The 21,373-nt window shown below is 45.7% G+C and overlaps 2 protein-coding genes across 4 annotated transcripts in view; one reads left to right on the top strand and one right to left on the bottom strand.

Moving 5' to 3' along the window:
* Window positions 1-11,046, bottom strand: part of MCFD2 (multiple coagulation factor deficiency 2, ER cargo receptor complex subunit) — a 21,196-nt gene extending 10,150 nt beyond the window's left edge. The window contains exons 1-2 of one of the 2 annotated variants that reach the window (XM_019655867.1): window positions 10,957-11,046; window positions 5,214-5,325 (exon numbers count right to left, since the gene is read on the bottom strand). The gene's annotated coding sequence lies outside the window, so the exon portion shown is untranslated. Of the gene's footprint in view, window positions 1-5,213; window positions 5,326-7,561; window positions 7,653-10,956 lie in introns of those variants that run through there. The other variant, XM_019655868.1, reaches the window with a different exon arrangement.
* TTC7A (tetratricopeptide repeat domain 7A) overlaps window positions 10,575-21,373 on the top strand; it is a 129,791-nt gene continuing 118,992 nt past the window's right edge. Inside the window, exons 1-2 of one of the 2 annotated variants that reach the window (XM_019655863.1) lie at window positions 10,575-11,101; window positions 18,406-18,569. In XM_019655863.1, coding sequence (XP_019511408.1) covers window positions 10,927-11,101; window positions 18,406-18,569 — 339 coding nt within the window. In that variant the 5' untranslated portion in view covers window positions 10,575-10,926. Of the gene's footprint in view, window positions 11,102-12,513; window positions 12,574-18,405; window positions 18,570-21,373 lie in introns of those variants that run through there. The other variant, XM_019655864.1, reaches the window with a different exon arrangement.

The following is a 21,373-nucleotide window of genomic DNA, read 5'->3' as shown; positions in this document are numbered from 1 at the left end:
GGCAAGTGGGGACGATTCCGGTGATTCCACGTGTAACGGGCTCCGGCCCAGCAAGGACCAGGAAGATGCAGTTCTGCCTGCCTTCCCGAAGGCGACACTCGGCTAGGGCCTGAGTTGGGCCACCTGAATCCCCAGGGTCCCAGATGGTTGCTAGTCAACCCCGAAACCCCCAGGAATGTGGTCCAGCGTGGGATGCAGGAGGGAGAAAACGGATGGGGCTGATGACAAAGCTAGTTTCCAGCTCCGCTTCCACCTCCTCTTTTACAGGTGTTGCGGTTCCTCCAACTGCAGACTGGGAAGAGAGATAATAGGAATCCTAATTCCTTTCCTAATGGAATGGCTAGAAGACGCTGGAGCCGGCCTTGAATCCTGTGTTTCCAAGATTGGACTACTTCCTGACTGCTTTCTCCGCAAGCGGCATCATCTACAATACCTATTCACTCGTATAGGAGTCCCACCAAGACTTTGTGGGGTGCCCAAATCAAAGACAACTTTACCTGTGTAGTTCGTGAAATCGGCTGCTATCTCAATAGAAGACATGCATTCCAAAACAACAAGAAAACAGACCCATAAACAAAAGAAACGAATAGATAAGCCTCTCATAACCCTGCCCTTATACCTTTCTTCGTATACAAGACTGCCATTCAGTGACTATTTATTGACCATGGGTAAATAAATGTGGAACTGTCATTTTTAAAAAAATCCCTTCTCCCATTTGTCTCCATAATCATTTTTCATATGAGCTTAGATCCAGAAAGGGAGATGGGGAAAGAAAGTGGTTAAGTAAGTAGATGGTCCCAGAGCCCTACCTGTAGTCTGCTTTAGCAGATCAGTGCCTTGAAAGTTGGCCAAGACAACTGCCATTGACAGTGACTCATTCCTTCTCTCACATTCATCTGAGTTTGAAATCTTTTAACCCTATCCCAGAGAAAACTCCCAGGATTCCAAAGTCCCTGAAGAAACCCTATTAATTCTATACCCCTTTTCCTTTCCTTACTCTGAAGTTTGAGTTAGTTTGATCTAGTTCATTTTCCAGCCCTGCATCTGCCATCCATCCATTCCATTTGCTCATTTATTCAATAATTCAATAACATTTCTTGAGTATCTCATATTCTTGGCACTAAGCTAGGAGTTACTAGAGATACAAATACAAATAAGATATGTTCTCTTTCTTCAAGAATCTCAGTGTCTGATAGATGAATAAAATATTCTCATTCTATTTAACCAATGCTTCCACTTTTTCTGTGGCTCTTATCCTTTTCTGTCTTGAATCACCAATTGCTCCCTCTCTAATAAACCATTTCCATTGTCATGTAGCCTTGCTCTCTGTTTTTTGTCCCACCACACTACTGAAACTTCAATCTCCATGTTTTACATCAAATGATACATTCTCATTCAGTTTCTACTTGCCTCTCACTGCTATTCATCACAATCACTCCCACTTTGAAATACTTGCTTCTGTTTTCTGACACCATGCACTCCCCCTACCTCATTGGCTATTCTTTCTTGGATTCTTTTCACTGACTTCTCATTCTGCTCAACCTATAAATATCAAAGTGCCCAGGGTTCTATCCTGAGTTCACTTCTCTTCTCTACCTACCCACTCTTCTTATGTGGTTTCATCTAGTCTTATGGTTTTTGTTGCCATTTATAAGCAGATGACTCCAAAATTTGTATTTCTCACAATGACCTCCACCCGTAAATTCTAACTCCTATAAATAACTTCCTACTTGACATCTCCACATGAATCTCTAACTGGCATCTCAAACTTAACTTGGTTCCACAAAATACTAAATTTCACCCCAAACATATAGCTCTCTGTTTTGTCTATATTAGAGAATGTCACTACCATCCATTTAGTTTTTTAAGTCAAAATTCTAGGAGCTATTCTTTTTTCCCCCGGATCTTTACTGAGGTATAACTGACACCCAAGGAACCATGTTCTGCTACCTGGGCTACTCAGAGCTTTCTCACTGACCTCCCTGCTTCCGTTCTTGCCCCATTCTCATCTATAAGTGAGATGAATCGAGGTGTGATAAAAAAAATATGGTGAATGTTTAAATAAAAAAAATTTATTACAGTAAAAAAACACATTGCCATTAATCCCCCTCAAAATACTCTCCCTCGCTTTGAACACACTTATCTCATTGTTCTTGTCACTTTCTGAAGCAGTTCTGGAAGTCCTCTTTCATGAGTGTCTTTAGTTACACTGTTGTGGCTGCCTCAATGTCCTGAATCGATTCAAAACGTTCATGGTCATTTTGACTTTGGGGAAGAGCCAGAAGTCACATGATGCCAGATCCGGTGAATAAGGTGGATGAGGACACACCGTAATGCTTTTATGCTTTTATTTGACAGAAATTACCATACCAGAAGTGATGTGTGAAATGGAGCATTGTCATGATGGAGGATAAAACTGTTTTCCCATTTCATGTTAATGCATTGTTCGTGATCCATGATTTATGGCACACTGTAAAGCACGCCTTGTCTCAACCATAGCTCAAACCCAACTGACGGCACCAAATAACTTGAAACTTGTCACACACTGTTACTAAGATTCAACATGCCGCTTCCCATATTGAAAATCCCTGCCTTTCTGTTGGATGGTACTTGGCAGCAGCGTTCACCAAATTTTGTGATCACAATGGAAAGGCTCCGTGTCAAACATCGCTTCTGGTGTGGCAGTTTCCGTCAAATAAAAACATTATAGTGTGTCCTCATCCACCTTATTCACTGGATCTGGAACCATGAGACTTCTGGCTCTTCCCCAAAGTCAAAATGATCATGAAAGGTAAATGTTTTTGAATCGATTCAGGACACTGAGGCAGCCATGACAGCACAACTAAAGACACTCATGAAAGAGGACTTGCTAGGACTGCTTCAGAAAGTGACAAGAATGATGGGATAAGTGTGTTCAAAGGGAGGGGGAGTATTCTGAGAGGCAATGTGTCCTTTACTGTAAAAAAAAATTTTTTATTCAAACATTCACCGTATTGTTTGATCATAACTTGTACATTTGTGTAAGCCATTTATAGGCAAGAAGTCTATAAACTTGCAGGTGATCCTATTCCTGACAGGCAAATCATTTGGTACCAGAAGTAGGACATAAAAAACAGACACTAAAATGTGGAATTGGCTAACTAAAGATTAAGGTAGCCAGTGGAGAATACTCTCTATTCCAAATTGAAAGTTGATGACCAACTTGTTAAGCAGTAGTGAAACTGTTGAATTGCTGTCACTTGCTGGATTTGGATATAAACCACATGCCAACCAAAGTTGTATTGTAGGAGAAATCTCAGGAATATAGAATATTAATGCATTTTTCTTAGTAGATTTTAGCAAAGTCCTTCAAGAGAGTGACAAATCGAGATGAGAGATAACTGATTTGAAAGCAGAGATTAAATAAGGCCTTGGTAAGAGAGGAACTCCTTACCTACAGCTTACAACCTAAATTGGCCAAATCTCACAACTTGGAGCCTTGCTGGGTTGAAATAAACAATTTCCTTTGTATTCCCAAGCTGAAGCCAGCACAAGTGAAGACAGAGAAGAGGCAGCTTTATCAGGATATAAGACTGAGGCCCAAGGTAGCAAAGATGCCTATGTGTGGCATCTTTACCTACAGCTGTTGTTTTGAGTTGCCTCAACTACAACTGAGTACACAAAAGCCAGCCCCTAGAAGACTTAAAAATTCTAATGCTTGGTGGTAGCCCAGTTTCCATTTCAACCCTCTTTTCTCTTATCTATCTCCACAATAAAGCCTAAAAAATGTTAATCATTTTTGCAGTTAGATGGCCACGTGACACAATTCGGGGCAATGAAACAAGGGGAACTTGGGAAATAGTTTGCTTTTCTGATAAAAACAGACAAGTGACTGGTGCAGACCTTTCCCGTTCTTCCAGCCCTGAATGAAGGATGTACCACCTCAGCAGTCATCCTCAACCATGAAGAGAAACGGGGAAGAATTACAGAAAGGCTGCCCCAAGGCCATGGGGCTGCTGAACCAGCACCAGCAACTGCTTAACTCCAGATATTCTGTTATGTGGGGAGAACTGTCACTCTAAGACAGTTACTTGCAGTCCAAAGCATTTCTAAGTGATACAAAGGTCAAGCAAGATATCGACTCAAATGTGAACTGAAATTTATCAATGTGAGGTCACTTGGGGCTCAGAGAGCAGTTTATGTGGCGTGCTGGGCAGCAACCAAATTGCAGTGAGTGATGAATGGCTGGTAGGTAAGCCCTGGGTATAGCAAGTTTGGGCAAGTCTTTCAAGCACTGGCCGTGAAGGGAAAGGAAAGTAGCTAGAGAGGGACACAGGACCCAGGAAGGGCTGTCTTTAATATTGAGGGCCTTATGAATGTTTAAATCCTTCTGGGAAGGAACCAGCAGAAATGAAATTGAAGCAATAGTAGAGGGGACAAATTTGAAAGAATAAGTTTATTGAGGAGGCAAGAGAGAAGAGATACAAAGCTCAGATGGGGGTTAGCCTGAAATTTGGGAGGCATGACTTTTGGATCCACATCTTATGAGAACTTTTCTCAGACTTGTTTGTCTGTGAGAGTTTGGTTCAGCAGAGATCTCTCCACACCCTCCATCTGCTGGGCACTATAAATTCATCATCAGAGTTGTGGTTGGATAAGGTCTAGCTGTGAGGTTGGGGGGCCCTGAGCCGAAGGAGACATAAGCAACTCTCAACTGACCGTTCCCATGCTCTCAAACAGCTCTCTCAATATAAACCTCAGTCCATGCCTTCCTGCGATCCAACTTCTGCTTCTTACATGTATTTATGCTGTAGCCCAAATTTGTGCACTCATCTTTCTAATCAGCATAATTTCACCAAGGATAATTTAGAGTTACAGTGGCCACTGCAAGGAGTTTTTAATATGAACAAAGCTATTTACCTGAGAAGTGTCTTAGAATGAAAGGGAACACAATCCCAAACATCCCATGGTCTTCATTTTTTTATTAGCATAAAGAAGCATCCAAAAGAAGTAGGATTCCAAAATTGCTTTCTTAACAAATTCCTCGGCCAAAGCAAAGGAAAAATGTGAACAACTTGTAAAACTATCTGTCTTATAGATCCCCCCAAATCACAACTCAAACCTACTATTCTTCTTCCCCCATCCTGTGCTTCTCCAGCTCCTGCTGACCTAACTGTCCCTCTGACCTACTCCCCTTCCCTCCTAGCCAGCCAGATACCCCAAACCTTACTTACCTCTTTAAGGCAAACCTCCTTCAGCACAGGGAAAACCTCACATAGTGAATTTTGAGCTCTGGTTTCATTCTCAGCTGAAAGCCATTGTCAGAGACTCTCCAAGGTCTAGAATCTAGACAAGACAGAACATTGCAAAGAAATTTAGGATAGTTTGAGGGACATATTGTCAGAGCAGTTAGATATATGTTAGTAGCACTCTTAGATGCAAAAAGTTCAATGAAAAAGTCAGAATGGGTGACTTTAAAAAGACCTTGAATTGCATAGGAACCTGAAGAGGATTAGAAAAGCATAGGTGTTTGTCAAGGGCTTTGGGAGGCTGTCCTTGATCTTTCATGTAAAAATACATTGTGCTCTGACTCAGTTCTTCAAGCCAAAAAAAAAAAAAAAAGTCTGATAGAGACTTTAGGAATAGGTTCTTAAACACCTAGGGGCAGTTTTCAAGAGTAAATCCTAAAGCAGACTTGACCCTGGCTCTCCCTCTTATCTTTTTGTGAATGGCCTTAAACTAGAAATAGGGGATTTCAATTGCAAGCAAAAAGTGGAATGGAAAACACCCCCATGGCCAGACGTCCAAAAGCTTGAAAATTCTATTTTGAAAGAGCTCTAGAAGAAACTAAAGGAAAAAGAAAAACAAAAGTTATCAACTAAGGTGTTCAATTTCTCATTCTACTCTTAAATTTGCAAAGAAACAGTTCTCTAAAAATTAAAGGACAACCTTACAACTTTTTGATCGATATTGGCACAATATCAGTGTTAAACCCGAGCACTATTATACCTTTTCCTTGAAGTCCACAAACTGCCCCAGTTCTGCATCTGTCTAATAATCTTCATCACACCTTCTCCAGGCCCCAGACCTTAACTGTCGGCCTTGAACATTTAACTAAGGAGTGTTCTTGTCTCCTTTGTGACACTACACACATTAGCTTAACAGCAAAGAATTTATTGTGTGAATGCTCTCCTGATGGTCTTTTCCTTCCAGTCTGGGAGGTCCTGGTTAATTTGGATATTGATTTACTAGTACTTTTGTGTGTAGATCTAGCACAGATTAAAGCTCTCTTGTGGGCAAAAAAGTCTACTGATTTTCTACCTATTCTACTGGAGCTAAACCCATCAAGGTTCAATCAGGTTGACACACCCAAACTAGCACAACAACTTCTAAAACAAGTGCTAAAGACGGAATAGAACTAATAATTAAAAGCCTTAAAGAGAAATGAGTCTTCATATGTCCTCTCAATCCTGTAACCCTCCTATTGTCCCATGGAGAAACCCAGTGGGCAGGAATATGAATTTGCCTACGTCCCCAGGGCCATAAATAAATTATTCACTCTCTGCTTCCCTTTCCCTTTGGAACCAAACTCAAATATTATTTTATCTTCAATGCCTAAGGAGACTGACTGTCACAATTGTAGAAGTACATTGTGCTTTAAATCTAAAGTTAGTAACTGTTTTGTCTTCTCCAGGGAGAATCAACAACATGCCTGGACCACTATGCCTCAGTTTACTGAGGTGCCCCTCTGCTTTTCATAAGACCTCAGCCAGGACCACAAGAGGTTCAAATTGCCCTGTGAGTCTATTCTTATCCAATATGTGGACCATCTTTTGTGTTCCAAAGATGAGGTGAACTCTGAGACTGATTTATCGATCTGCTTACTCTTTAAGCTCACAGAGGGTTCCCCAGAGAAGTTAACAATTTGAATTTGTCAAAGGAAAGTACACAACCTAAGACAAGATTTATCCCATGGGGGTAGTTATCTTACTCCCAACAACTGGCTGTGTAAAAGGTTCCCCACCAATAACTAAGAAACAAGCATGAGGATTCCTAGGTCTCACTGGCCACTGCAGGCGATGCATTCCCAACTTTTCTGCAATTTCCATGCCATTATTTGACTGACCAAAGTCTTCAGTAACCATTTTCTCTGGGAATCCAAACTTGAACAGACTTTTTGTGAGTTCAAATGAGCTCTTCAATGATCTCCCATTCCAGGCCTAACTAAATAGCATAAACCTTTCAACCTAAAAGTATAGATCTCACCAAGCCCTTAACTTGATGAGAATTAAGACCAATAGCTTCCTTCAACAAGCCTGGAAATTAAAAGCAAACTTCCTTTTTGTTTAGTAAAGCACAGTTAATATAAACTTTAAAAAGGAGTTATATGCACTTTAATTGTTCTTAAACTATTTTTGTAAAATGTTTGCCACATTGCCAGGATTTTATAGAAGCTTGAGGGGGAAAAATTATTCTGTGAACTTTTTTCTTATTAAAGCAAGTAAATAAATAAAAAATTTTTTTAAATGACCAATAGTTTACTACAGCCTCTCTCCTGATACAGTGGCAGGAACCTTCTCACCTTGTCTGAGGCGGCAGCTAAACTAGTAGAATCTTCGGCTTGGTTTCCCTTTAAACCAGATGGTCCCTTGTGCTGTACCATCTTTGTTACCCTGTGAAAATACACATTTCTCAGCAAGTTGATGTACCTCCCATGAACTTCATTACTTCCTCTGAGACGCTGCTGTCAATGCAGTGCTCTCCATCCCTCTGGTAAGCAATGAGCTCAGCTTCGCCTAATCAGCTTCGCAAGGTATATTGGTAGCATTTTCCAGTTAGCAAATGACAGCAGTCTTTATCAGAATTTGTCCTAAGCTTTCAGGTTATTAAAAAATAAAAACAACCACCACACTATGCCTTTTATGTTGGCAAACATAACTGATACAATCATGGTGGTTCTTTGTTCTTGTTCCCACAGTCTCTCTTACTCCCCTAAAAAATGCTGGTCACTAGTAGGCTAGGGTCTTGTCTCTGTTGGAAAAGAGCCACGAAGAGATCTCAGCGTTGAGGAGCATGTGTTTCACAGTGTTGAGGAGCAGCTCCTTATGAGTTTTAACCATACTAGGCAGGGCTTTCCCTGCCAAGGGGTGTTCCTCCCCATCCTGGCCCATGCCCAAACAAATATTGGAGCACACCTCAAAGAAACAAGCAGTCATTCCCTCTCAGTTAGTTGCCTGGGGGCAGGGGTGGCAAAGAACAGGGAGAAGGGAGAGAGGAGGGGAGGTCTCCTTATTTCCATGATGGCTGCCTTCTTAACAACTCTGCTTTTCTTTGCCTGGCCCAGAACTGACTCTGGGGAATGCCACACCTGGGGCAAATCAGTGTGTTCTCAGTCCACCCTTACCCAAAGGACATGCACAAGTCACTCTCCTAGCAGAATCCAGTTCTGGTGACCAGCAAGGGCAGTCAAAGAGTAACCAATCAAAAGCCACCTAGAGGAGTTGACAGGAGTAGGCCAGAAGGAATGTGTGTAACTTGAGTAAATTGTCTCTTAAATTCTAACTGCCAGAGCTGTCCCAATTTTCCTTCATCTATCTCCTGGCCTCCAGTTCAGAACAGACCTCAGATGCTCAGAGCAGGACCCAAGGTCAGAATATCCTGCACTCCAAGCAAGGAGTGGAGCTGCATTTGGAGCCTGGAGAACAGGGTATCCATGGGAAAGCTGGGGTGGAGTCAGGGGCAGGAAGGCTACCTTCAAGATAACCCCGGGGGGTTGCAGAGCAAAGGGCCCAATGGGACTAGGCACCGGGAGCCTGGGCTTGACAAAAACTTTCCCACTATGACCGTTGTCCAGAAACATGAAGCAGTGAGTCTCCTAACACTGAAAGTGGTCAAGCTCACTCCCTAGGTCATGTGTCAGGCAATGGTGAAGACCCTCACATGGAGGAGGAAGGCAGGCTTTTTTTTTTTTTTTTAAATTGGGGAATTGGGGGAGGGGAACAGTGCTGGGGAATCGGGGGAAGGGGAACAGACAATTTGCTGTTGTTTTGTTCTTCAGTCTATTTGTGGAGGATTTTGCTTCACTGGCCCAAGCTGGCACCATCATTGCGCTCTTCCCCGGCAAGGCAGATCAGTCGCCAGCTTCTGGACGGCAGCTCACTGCGGCTGCTGGCCGCTCACGCTGGCTGCTGGCTACACATGGTAGCTTATGGCAGCCCACTGCAGCAAGGGACTGCAGCCTACACCGTCACCGGCGACCCACAGTGGCGCGATGGTTAAGAACTGGCTTGGGATGCCAGAGGGCCCCGGTTCGGATCCCACATATGAGGGTCGGTGACACTGCCCTCTACAGCTAAGATGCTGAACAACAGCTCGACCTGGAGCTGGGCTGCCTTGAGTAACCGGCATCAGCGTAGGCTGCAGCCCCTGTGGCAGTGGGTTGCCATGGGCTACTACTGTATGTAGCCAGAAGCCAGCGTGAGAGGTCAGCAGCCGCAGTGAGCGGCCGTCCAGAAGCCGGCAACTGATCTGCCTAGCCCGGGAAGAGCACAATGATGGTGCCAACTTGGGCCAGTGAAGCAACGTCTGAAGAACAAAAACAACAGCAACTTGTCTGTTCCCCTCCCCCAATTCCCCAATAAAAATTAAAAAAAAAAAAAACCTTGTTCTCACTCTCAGTTTTCTGGAGTCTTCAGTCTGTGCCACACAATATGCCACTTAAATATAGGGCTTGGTTTTGTTTTGTTGGTCGTGCTGTGATTTCTTGTGTGTGGCTTCAATCCCTACACAGGACTGGAAGCTGGGCCACCACAACCTGTCTCAGGCAAAGGGTGTTCATCCGTCCCCTCCCTCCAGGCCACCATGTAATCCTTTGAACTTCTTAGAACACCACAGCGCCAGACTAAGCCCTGCCAAGAGCTCTGTACAGCTTTGATCACAGTCTTTAGACATCAGAATTAAGAAATAAATAAATACCAAGTTGGAGAAAGAGCTTAAAACCTTTAAGAAATCCAGGACAACAGGATTCCAGAGGACAGGCCATATGGTTAGTGTAGGGGAATCAGGTTGGGAAGAGGAACTCCACTGTTCAAAAAGAAAAAGTCTGTCAGAGTAGAGGCGTCCAGAGAGTCCAGGGGCTCGGAACCCTCCTATTTCCTCCGGCATATCCCGGGGATGGCACACGTGGCCCGCGCGTCCCAGCAAGTCCGGACCCGGGCAGCAGCAGTGCCCCTGGGAAGGCTTGCTCTTGAGTTGGGGGCGCTGGGCCGACTAGCCTCTCCCCGGATTTGTGACGTGCCAGGGGCGGCAGTGGTGACGGGGCCACCACACAAAGCCCGGACGTCGGGGCTGAGGTCTCCCAGGCCAAGAACCCCGATGGGATGGGGTGGAGGCGGGCAGCAAGGCGCCCCCGGGCCCCGGGACTTCGCGCAGCATTAAAGTGAGCGCCCAGTCCGCCGCAATAGCGGCGGGATGCTGGCGCCGAGCGGGACTCGAGCGCCCATCGCGCGCCTGGCTGCTGTGGCCGCGGTGGCCGCGGTGGCGCCCTGCTCGGCGGGGCCGCACCACGCCCCCGCGGAGGTGGAGCAGCTGCCAGGGGCGGGTCCGCAGCTGGCGGCGCCCAGGCCCGGGGCGGGGGCTGTGGCAGCAGCTGCAGCACCGGCGGCTGCAGCAGCGCCAAGAGCTGTTGCGGCGGAGGCGGAGGCTGCTCCTGGACGCGTCCGGGCCGCACAGCCCAAGCCCCAGCCCGGAGGCGTCAGGCAGTGCACTGGGTGCTGCTGCGGGTGCTGCTGCCCGCCCGCCGCCACCCGGGCCCCCGCTACCACCCGGGCCCCGGCCGCCGCCCGCGCCCCCGTGGACCCCGCCCGCTTGTGCGCCCCAGCCGGGACGCCGCCCCCGGCCGGGTCTCCACTTCTCCGCAGCACCTCCCATGACAGCGCCCGCGCGAAGATGGCTGCGAAGGGCACGCACGGCTCCCACCTGAAGATAGAGAGTGAGCTGGAGCGCTGCCGCGCGGAGGGCCACTGGGACCGCATGCCCCAGCTAGTCCGGCAGATGCAGACGCTGGTCCTGTCCAGCAGCCGACGAGCCATCCCGAGCGCCGTGTTCACTTCCCTGGACACCGGTGAGTGAAGGAAGGGGCTGGTTCACAAGCTCCGAGCGCGCGAAACGCGCCGCCTCCTCCAGGAAGTGCGCCCCGACTGCCCCCGCCCGGCGATGGCCGCCTACAATATTACTCTTCCTGTAGTGCTGCTGGTTTAGGGGCAGTCAGGGCAGTTAGAAAGCTTCTTTTGCCCCAGGACAAAAATCATGCAGGTTGAGAGAGAGAACGATAAAGATTTGGGGAGAGAAAGATAAACGGCTTTTGCTCTTGCTCTCAACCCTTTAGGATCATGTGGACAACTCAGTCTACTGTGAAATGGTGGTATCTGCGTGTCAGATCAGAGCTTGGTCTAGACCCTTGCACTGCCCCTTCACTCATACCCCCGCCCCCCCCCCAACGCCAGGTCCTTAAACTGTAGGTGGAGGCTCTCTGTCTCCTTGCGCTCTCTCTCTCTGTCTCTCTCTCCCTCTCTCTCCCCCCCCTCCCTCCCTCCCTCCCTCTCCCTCTTCCTCTCACTCTCCCTCTCCTTTTCCCTCTCCCTCTCCCTCTCCCTCAAGTCAAGTTAAGTTGGTAGCGGAGCTATGACCGCAGCAGACATGGTTGGAGGGGTCGATGAATGCCAGGTTGGGGGGGTGGTAAAGTGTGAAAGAGGGCTGGTTAGCCTCAGTTTCCTCATTTATGGCCGGACTCGGGACCCATCTAGCGCTGGCAGTCGGTGGCTTTAGCAGTAGGGCTGGTTTGGCTGGGCTGGGCTCTTGTGCTGGGGCGGGAAATCACCCTGATGTGGCAGTGGGGGAATACCCCGCCCCAGTCTCCAACCTCAAATCCTGTTCCTGGTGCCTTCAGCTCAGCCTGGAGAGCCCTCCCTGAACCCTCTCTTTGTGCACAGCCACTTCAGAGCCCTGCGGAAGGAGGCGGGGAGTAAATAAATACAAAGAGTTTTAAAAGACTGCCTGTGGAAGGTTCTGTGGGGGGAGAAGGAAAGATAATACTAGTAATAGCTAACACTTATCTAGCATTCACTGTGTATCAGACATTGTCCTAAGCACTTTAATCAACTTATTAATTCCTCCCAACAACCCCCTAAAGCAGGCACTCTTGTTTACCTCACTTATAAAGACACTGAGGCACAGAGACCTTAAGTAACTTGATCATCCAGCCGACAAGCAGTGGAATCGGGATTTGAACCCAGGTTTCTGAGTACATCCTTTTAACTGCTTGTACTGCTCTGACCTCTCAAAGATATATAGCACCAAGTCCGAGCTTGAAGCGTTGCCAGAATGGATTGGGAGGTAGGGAGGGGATCAGAGAGCAAGTGTGTGTTAGACTGTGGAACTCAGAGGAAGGGCAGAGTGTTTCCGGAAGTAGCAGAATGTGTACTGACCTATAACTGGTGTTGAGAAGGGCAGAGCGTGTGTGCCCAATGAGGAGGAAGGCTAGAACAGTGAGGGGCAGTAGATGGCAGGGACGGACAGTCCGGTTGAGCCTTTGAGGTAGGTCTGAGCGTGGCAGTGAGGGGTAGTGGCCAGAGCTGGTGTATATACGGGAGAAGCTGGTGAGCCTCCCCTCTTCAGGGCTGAAGAGATAAATTGCAGGCTCCCCTCTGTCCTCTATGTGGGGTGAGACTGGTTAGGGTAAGAATGGGAACTGACCCACACAGCGGGCATTGGGTCCTGGCAGAGGTGTGGGAATCTGAGTCAAGTTGGCACCACAGAGGAATATGCTGGACCAAGACAGGAACTGGGCCTCCTCGAGTCCATTCAAGGCTATATTTCCTAAGCTGTTCTTTAATGGTCTCAAGGATGTTGAGTAGTTAATTAGTTGGTATCCCATGAAGAAAGGGTTTAAGGAGCCAAAAAAGTTAAGAAATTGAACTTAATGGATTAATTATCACTAAACAGACTTTTTTAAACTGCAGGACTTCTCAGAACCTTTCATATACTCATCTGCATATAATGTACAAGCCAAGGTTAGAGTATAAATATTACATTTTTCAAAGTTATTACCTTACCACATTCTATGAAGTATTATTGGGAAACACTGCTTATGGCGTAGTTTATAAATAGTATGATAATGATATAAAATGCTTTCTCTATATATATCTTTTAATTTTTGTAAATAGCCTTGTGGGGAGGGCAAATTATTGTCCCCATTTTAAGCATAGGAACACCAAGGCACAGAGAAGTCACATAATGTGTATGTGGCAGAGCCTGTACCCAAGCCTGAGTCCCTGCCACCAAGTCTGCTAGTGACAGAGTGGGGGTCATGGAGTCTGTCCTGGCTTCACTGTGCGAACTGACCAGCACAAGGGAGACTGAGGGGTAGTAGGGTCTCTCTTGCCAACTTTTGGGTTTATTTCTGTGAGTAATTGTTTGCTCACTGTTAAATCCAGATACACTACCCCAAAATGCACACATGTATATGCAAGGAAAACAAATGACTCCCAAAGCCTATGCATGGAGCAGTTTTTTGGATTATCTACTATTTTGATTCTCCAGTTTTCATGATCACTCAAGGAATTGAGAGCCTGTTTTGGGGTGAGAGTTGGCACTGAACCTCCCCTGCAGCTCAGGAGGGGGATTCTTAAAGTCCCACCCGGCCTGGTAGACTTAAGTGTCTGGAAGCGTCAATCGTTACATAATTTGGGAGAGGGGCAGAAGACGCTGAAGGAGAAGCTAAACCCCAGTTGAACCCCATTTTACAGACTGAGGCCCTGAGGCCCTGCTGTATCTCTGGGGTTTCCTACAGAAACTAAAAACCCCAGAGTATGAATTTCACTGCAGGGAGTAGGAGGGGAGGACCCAGCTGGGTGGCCTCTTTCTGGTCTGGTGGGAGTGAAGGGTCACCAGATGCTCCTGCAGAAGAGGCCCCTACCCCCTTTTCCTGTCCGGGAGGCTGCTCTCCACCACCTGCCCAGGGGGAAGGTGGTTGCTACTGTTTGTACATTTTCTTTCAAACTGACATCCGGTTTAGATTTGGTCAGGATGGAGCAGGGGAACCCCAAAGGTGGTTGGCTGTGATGGGGTTTTGTTCATATAAAACAAAGAGCCCATCCTAGTGGTTAAAGAAAACTTTATTATGGAAAAATTTCAAAACATCATAAAAGTGGAGAGAAGAATGAATCTCATGTATCCATCATCAGCATCAGTGATTATAAACTTATGAACAATCTTATTTGACCTATTTCTCCCCCATCTCTCCCTCGCACTGCAATATTTCAGTATGTATTATTAAATAAGAACTCTTGAAAACTAGCACTGCCATACCATTAACACACCCTCCAAAAATCTAACTACATTTTACAGTTCGTTTGTTCAAATCAGGGTGCAAATAAGGCCACACATTGCATTTAGTATGCTCCCCCATTTTATTATTTTATTATGAAAATTTCAAATATCCAGCAAAATTTAAAGAATTTGACAATGAATACCTGTATACTCACCTACCAGATTCTGATATTCTTTTACTATATTTGCTATGTCACCTCTGCCCTTCTCTCTGGCCACCTTGAGTCTCTCCTGATCTGCATTTTTTTTTTTAACTAAATGTTGTTCTTTTAACTGAATGTTTTTTTTAAAAAACTGGAAATTGTTTTGAGTGGTTCTTCAGTTGAAGTTAGAGGCGGTGTTTGAGGCATGTGGCCTCCCACCAGTTTCGGCCTCTTCCTCCTCTAAGATTGGAAGATCCCAGCCCCTCTGCAGTCCTGTGAGGTGAGCAGCTGCGGAGAGCACTGTGTCCCCATTTGACCAAGTGAGGAAGGGCCTGGTCTGAGCACCAGGCTTGCTTGCTGGACTCAGGTTTCTGGACAGCGAATTGGCAGGTTGTGGAAAGGGGAGCACCATCCTGCAAATGTGGGTTCCGGGGAGGAGGCAGGTAGGTGTCCTTGAAATCAATGGGTCTCTGGGACCCGGCACCCTGAGAAAGGCCTAGAGAGGAAACTAGAGGCCAGAGGCCTTCAAAACAAATGGAGTGGGGTGACTGGGTGGCGACTAACTGGTGGCCTCATTTGGGTCTCTGTCAAGAGCAGGGGGCTGGGCGGGGCGGCCAAAATCAGTACCCAGGCTCCCAAGGTCTGTCTCACTGTCAGGAAGGCCTTCCTAATGCTCCTGGGAGGGGAAGAGCTGGAACACTTGACCCAAACTGGGTAGGGAGTAGGTTTTGGACAACAAGATGATGAAAAGCAATTTGTTTTATCTTTAGAGGACAGGAAAGCCTCTATCCACCTGGATACTTATTCAGCAACTGAAAATCTAGGACTTTTAATTCCAAAATAGCCTTCATTTCCATAGATTGGCCAGTTTAGAATAGTGAGATGGAAAGAAAAGGGGAAAGGAAGAGAAAGAATAGCACAGGGAGAAAAACTGGGCAAGGAAGAAAAGAAACTAAATTCCCAACACCTACTGTGTCTGCTAAACAAAACAGAGAGGCTGAGTGGGGGTGGAAGAGAGGGCAAAAGGCTCTGGAGAAGGGCTTGAAGTATTCGTTTACAAAATAGTCTTAACTCATAAGTATGACAGTGAAAACAATCATTATCCCTGCCCCTGGAATTACTATTAGCTTTTAACCTACTGTTTACAGCTCTTAGACTGTTCATTTCCAGAAGCTTTGTTCTGTATGGGAGATAGACTATTCTTTGACTGTGTTATATTATTGTTATGGACTGTGACCATAACAATATTGCATATCTTTATTACCATCTATAAAAATGGGAATATCTACTTTTTAGGGCTGTGCTGATGAATTGATCTATATAATAAAATACTGGCAGTCAGTAAGCCCTCAACAAATATTAGTCCCCCTTTCTCATTAAAAGGCACTCTTGTGGTTTAGAGCAGTGCCTCTTCAAGGATCTGTGGTGACGTATCAGTTTTATGTTTCTAAATTTCCAAGCTGCTGTGCTCGGATACTTTTGTAAAGTACACCAACTTTTACACCCCCTGCCCAATTTTTTATTATTCGATTCAACAGATTCAAAGTCATTCTGACACGTTATTACCAACCTTCGTGAATGTGTACTCTAAAATTTCTGCACTTAACCTCCTGGGATTGGGTCTCACTCATAGACCTCCCCGACTCCACTGACCACACTTTGAGCAGCAAGCGTTCAAGAGGACACTCCCATTATTTTGAGGAGTTGTGAGTGCCCTGGGGAGTATTTCAAGATTGAGGGTTGCTTGGAAGGAAGCTGGTTTCTCTTGGCATGAAAGGAATGGAGCCAATGAGCCGCGAGGAGCTCTGTATCGAGCAGTTGGGTGACGGAGGCGGGGCCTGGTGGCCGGTTGGCTTTGTGCTCGGAATGGGGTGGGGAGTTGTGCTGCGTGCTGGTGTATTGGGCGGATCGCGGGGGAGGAGCTGGTTTCTAACCCCACCCCTGTTTTTACAGAGGCAAAATAGGTGAGAGGGGAGAGCAATTTAGCGGGAGGCCCACTGACCAGGACTGCTGCTCAGACACCCACTGCTAAGTTGTCCACCCCTCCACCTGGCTGAGATTTGGAAATGTAGAAGAGTGCCTTTCATTCCCGGGTTGATTTAAACTTATTTTTGACTAATATATTCACATGAGTCAACCTTCCCAGGTACCCAGAAGTAGAGTGAAAGCCTCCCTCCATCTCTGCCCTCTTTCCCTGTAAGCCGGAAAGGTTACCAGACATTTGTGTATCCTTGTGCGTATTTTTATGCATAAACACACAGCGGCCCATTACATGCACTGTGTGCACTCTACTTTCTTACCCGTTTATCTTGGAGTTCATTCCATAATAGTACAAACAGAGCTTCCATTTTCTGGCAGCATGGGGTCGACATACCATGCTTTAATCAACCTCCTGTTGATGACATGAAGGTTGTCTCTGATTTTCTGCTATTATAAATAACGCAGTAGGAATGACCTTATATGTAGGTCACTTTACAGAAGTGTAAGGACATCTGTAGCGGTGGAATTCCTGAAACAATGGAAATGTACAAAGATAATTTTTATATATGTTGCCAAATTGCCCCTTCTAGAGGTTCTACCAACTTTTATTAATACTCCACCAACAATGGATGTTCATTTGAACCAGGTACTTTTTTGGCCATTTCCTCCAAATGTTAATTTTAGAAATCACGAGGTAGTAAAGGACCCACCAACAGGCTGTGACGTCCTCAGAGGGAAAATCTCCTGTGACTGTCCTCTGGGATCTCGGCTTTCGGGATGCTCTCCGCATGACACCTCCCTTATGGAGGGAGAATCTTCTTGAGGCACACAATTTGGGGCCAGTGGCTTTGAGTTGTGAGCAAACTGAGGTCACCCTGAGAGGAGTGAGTGTCATCCCCAGGTAGATCTGAGAACACCATCCTGGCAGCAGAAAGAGCTCTGTGAAGAGATGGGACCAAGCACACATTTTGGAGACATTTTAGAGGCACGTAACTCCCTGAGCCCCATGGCTCCTCTGGGGTAGTGGAGAGGATCTGATTCACTTGGCAGCTTTGTATTGGGTGCCTGTATTGAGTGGTGGGTCTTGTCCTCACTCTGGCTACAGAGGAGGGGCAATGAGCCAGTCACACGGAGCACAGCCACTTGAGGCCATTAAAGCAGATTTGACCTTAAGCCCTGCACACTGAACACCCAGCTCCTTTGCTATAGGTAGCAGGACTATGGTGGTCACAAGACTGCAGTTTTCAGTGCAGTGGGGAAGCTAGCAAATTAAATCAAGAAGTATAAATTCACCTGCCAGGTGGTGAGGTCTGCAGATAAGCTAACATGTGAGAGAACTCCAGAAAGTGCCAGCAGTACTAAAACCTGTTCAGGATTTGCCTTGCAACACAAGAAAATCTGCTTCCCGTTTTAATTCTTCACTTTGGTTGCTAGGTTATCCCTGGTATGTTCAAATACCTTGAAATTGGAGAAGTGCAATTATAGTTACATGGAAATTAGGAGCATGTGAAAATACATTATTAAACCACCTCATATATTTTTCCTCTTCAATCATTTGGGAGGAATTCCTTCTTGGTTTAAGAACTTATTTATTACCCACGGTGGAGCATGCGTGTGACTTTGTCCCTTATTTTAAATTCTGAAATTCTGGGAATTTATCCCAAGTCTGGGAACTCTGCCTCCCCAACCACTAAACTACAGAAAATAAACCAAAAGGGGGTGATTTATGCTTGTGCCGTGATAGAATGCCTGCGTTTTTTCTTTAAAGGCTGTTTAAATTTATGGAAACAGTGTCTTTTTTATTTTCTTGGACCTAGGCCATTCATGAGCTGGGGTGGGAGGGGGGGGGGGTAAAGGGGACATGTGCCTGTCTCCATATCTGCCATGTTCAGGGGATCACTGCCCTGTTTTTCAGATGACTTTGGAAAATTACTCCTGGCTGAGGCCCTCCTGGAGCAGTGTTTAAAGAAGAATAATGCTAGGATAAAAGACTCCATCCCTTGGCTGGAGAAGAATGAACCTAAGATGAATGAAGCCAGAAACTATCTAAGCAGTATCCTTAACCACGGAAAGCTGTCGGTAAGTTGTCAGCCCCTCAAGCCTGGTGCCCACTCCTCTCTCTCATGCCTCCTATCTTTTGTCAAGCCCTCCTTGGGTCATTCAGTCACCTGAGCAGCAAGTGTCTCTTAAGGGCTGGCCTTGCGCTGCTCAGCACAGTAGCCACTAGCCACATGTGCGCTTGAAATGTGGCTAGTCCAAACTGAGACGCGCTGTAAGTGTAAAACACACACTGAATTTCAAAGACTTACACAAAGAATGGAAAAGATCATTAATTCTTTACATGGATAACATGTTCAAATGATAACATTTTAGATAAATGGGGTTAAATACAATGTTATTAAAATGAACTTTACCTATTGTTACCTTTTTTAACGTGACTAGCAAATTTTACTAGAAAATATAAATTACACACGTGGCTTAATTTATATGGCTTAAGTTATATTTCTATTAGATACCACTTGTATGCGCCTGGTCCTCTTTGGGCATCTCAGAGAAATAAAACCTCAGTGAGCCCAAGATCTAGTTGGAAATAGGCAAACATGCAGAGTGGGCCAGTGACAGGAGCTCAATAATATGACAAGCCAGTTTAAGGCTGTGTGCATTTATTGAGCACCTACTGTGTGCACGGCACAGAGGGGAGGTATAGAGGGAAGAAGAGTCAGAGCTTTCTCTAGCCTTTTACTGCTCAAAGTGTGGTCCACCCACCCATAGAATGAGCATCAGCTAGGAGCTGGTTAAGAATTAACAAGCTCTCTGGGTGATTTTTGTGCACATGAAAGTTTGAGACTGTTCTAAATTGCAGTGTATCCTGAGCTCTAGTTGAGGTATTTGTTATGTCACTAGAGACCCAAAGAAGATGTGATTTTTTTAAGACATGTTCCAAGGTCATCTATTTTTTGACCTACACATTTGATTGCCACCTAGTATGCGCAAAGCATTGTGTTGTGTACTTTGAGGGCAATAAAGATGAGTACAGCATGGACCCTGTCCTCTGGGAGGTTGCAGGCCTACTGGGAAGATAAGTCCTATCATCCGATTGTCCATTGTGGACTGTGTCCCATGCCACTGACATGGTGTACATGTGTAGGCAAGTCCGAGGGGGACACTCCCTGGGGTGAGGTAGAAGTCAACTCAGGGGGATGGTAGTACTAGAATTAGACTCATGGGGGAGGGCTGGACCTTGAAGGGGGAGGAATATGGACACACAGAGGTAGGACAGAGCATTCCAAGCTAAGGAAGCAGTATGTCATCTAAGAAAGGATTCCTCTTATAAGAAGTTCATTAAAATATGTCAATTAGTAAGAACAAAAGGGAACGGTGGGTAATTAGGTTATAAAAATACACTGGAGCCAGAGAATAGGGACTAGAACACCAGACCAAGAAGCATCCAGCGTTTTCTGTAAGCAGCGTGGGGAGCGCGTACTGGAAGTGTTAAGGTTATTGCCTTGAGACTCCTCAACAGGGATTATTGTAGCTCTAGGAGATTTTACATCAGATTAAAATAGCTGCTTGACCCTGAGCATGTCCCCTGACCTCTTGGGCCCTCCAGTTCCTCATCTGCCATCAAAAGGGTTGGACTTGATTGGTGGGTCTCCACCTTTTCCACTATGACCCCTTTTAATTTTTTTCTTTCCAGTAGACTCCGTTAAATATTTTTTAATTGTTTTTAAAATAAAAATGACTCCAGCTTATTGTGAAAGATTCACTACATAAGCAAGTAATTTGACTAATAAATAAAAGTCTTTGTTTGCCACCCTCACCCCATTCCCATCCCCAGAGTTGAGCACTGGTCACCATTTGGTGTGTGTCCCATACTCCTTTCTCTCTGTATTAAGAAACACACATACACACATATGAAACTTTTATTAGAGTCATAGGATACATGTTGGACAAGGAGCCCTTTTGCACAAGAACTGTCCCTTGGAGCTTTCTCCATGCCAATGCCTCATTCTTTGTATTGGCTGAATAGTATCTACATATATTGTTGTGAAAACTGTTTTGTCTACCACATCACATTTATTAAGTATAAATTTGATCATGCTTTATTCATCAAAGACATATACAGGCACCAATAATACTGAAAAATTCCCTGCTATCCAGGCCAAAGCCAAAAACTTGATGTCGATCAGGCAGAATAAACCATTAAACTGTGCATGGGATTCTGTCTTACCCCAAAGGCCAGGGGGTAATCTTGCGGCTGGGGGTGATTTTTCTTGGCCGCAGAGGAAATCCCAGGTAGATTCCCATATATCCTGAGGAGCTCTCTGATGGGTTGAGGAGGAAAGTGGAGAGTTGGGTCCTGAGGCACATCGGGGTAGTTGGAAACCTACTGTCAGTGAGCTCTAAGATCCTGTCCAGCTCTGTCCTGTGGAGGTCAGTGCAAATGAACCATTTGTCATAACTTGTTCTCCACTGAGCGCCAGGCATTGCGCCATCTCATGGGTGCCTTGCCGTAATCTTCTCAGTGGTATTTCCTAGTGTCCACATTTCCCAGGTGAAGAAGCTGAGACCCAGGAGAGGTTAGTCACTTAGCCAAGGACCACAGTCGCAGGTGCAGGACTTAAACACAGGCCTGTTTGTCTCCACATCCCAAGTTCTCGTTCTCTTTGCCACTTGTTAGTGGTGTCTCCCTAAGTCCTGGAGTGGAGACACAATAATGACAGAGGAACTTGGGCTAATGTTAGTGGTGATGATGACTCTCCTGCTTTTATAGGTCCCATTTTGCCTCTGAAGTATTTACTCATCTGCTCTCTCCTCTTACCTGGCATCCACATATGTTCACTCTTCCCTATTTATTGACAGAGACAATGAGGTACAAAGAC

This window comes from Hipposideros armiger, unplaced genomic scaffold (assembly GCF_001890085.2).
Source record: "Hipposideros armiger isolate ML-2016 unplaced genomic scaffold, ASM189008v1 scaffold_248, whole genome shotgun sequence".
Taxonomy (NCBI): Eukaryota; Metazoa; Chordata; class Mammalia; order Chiroptera; family Hipposideridae; genus Hipposideros; species Hipposideros armiger.
The sequence above is the reverse complement of the archived record's forward strand: the minus strand, read 5'-3'. Positions and strand labels throughout refer to the sequence as shown.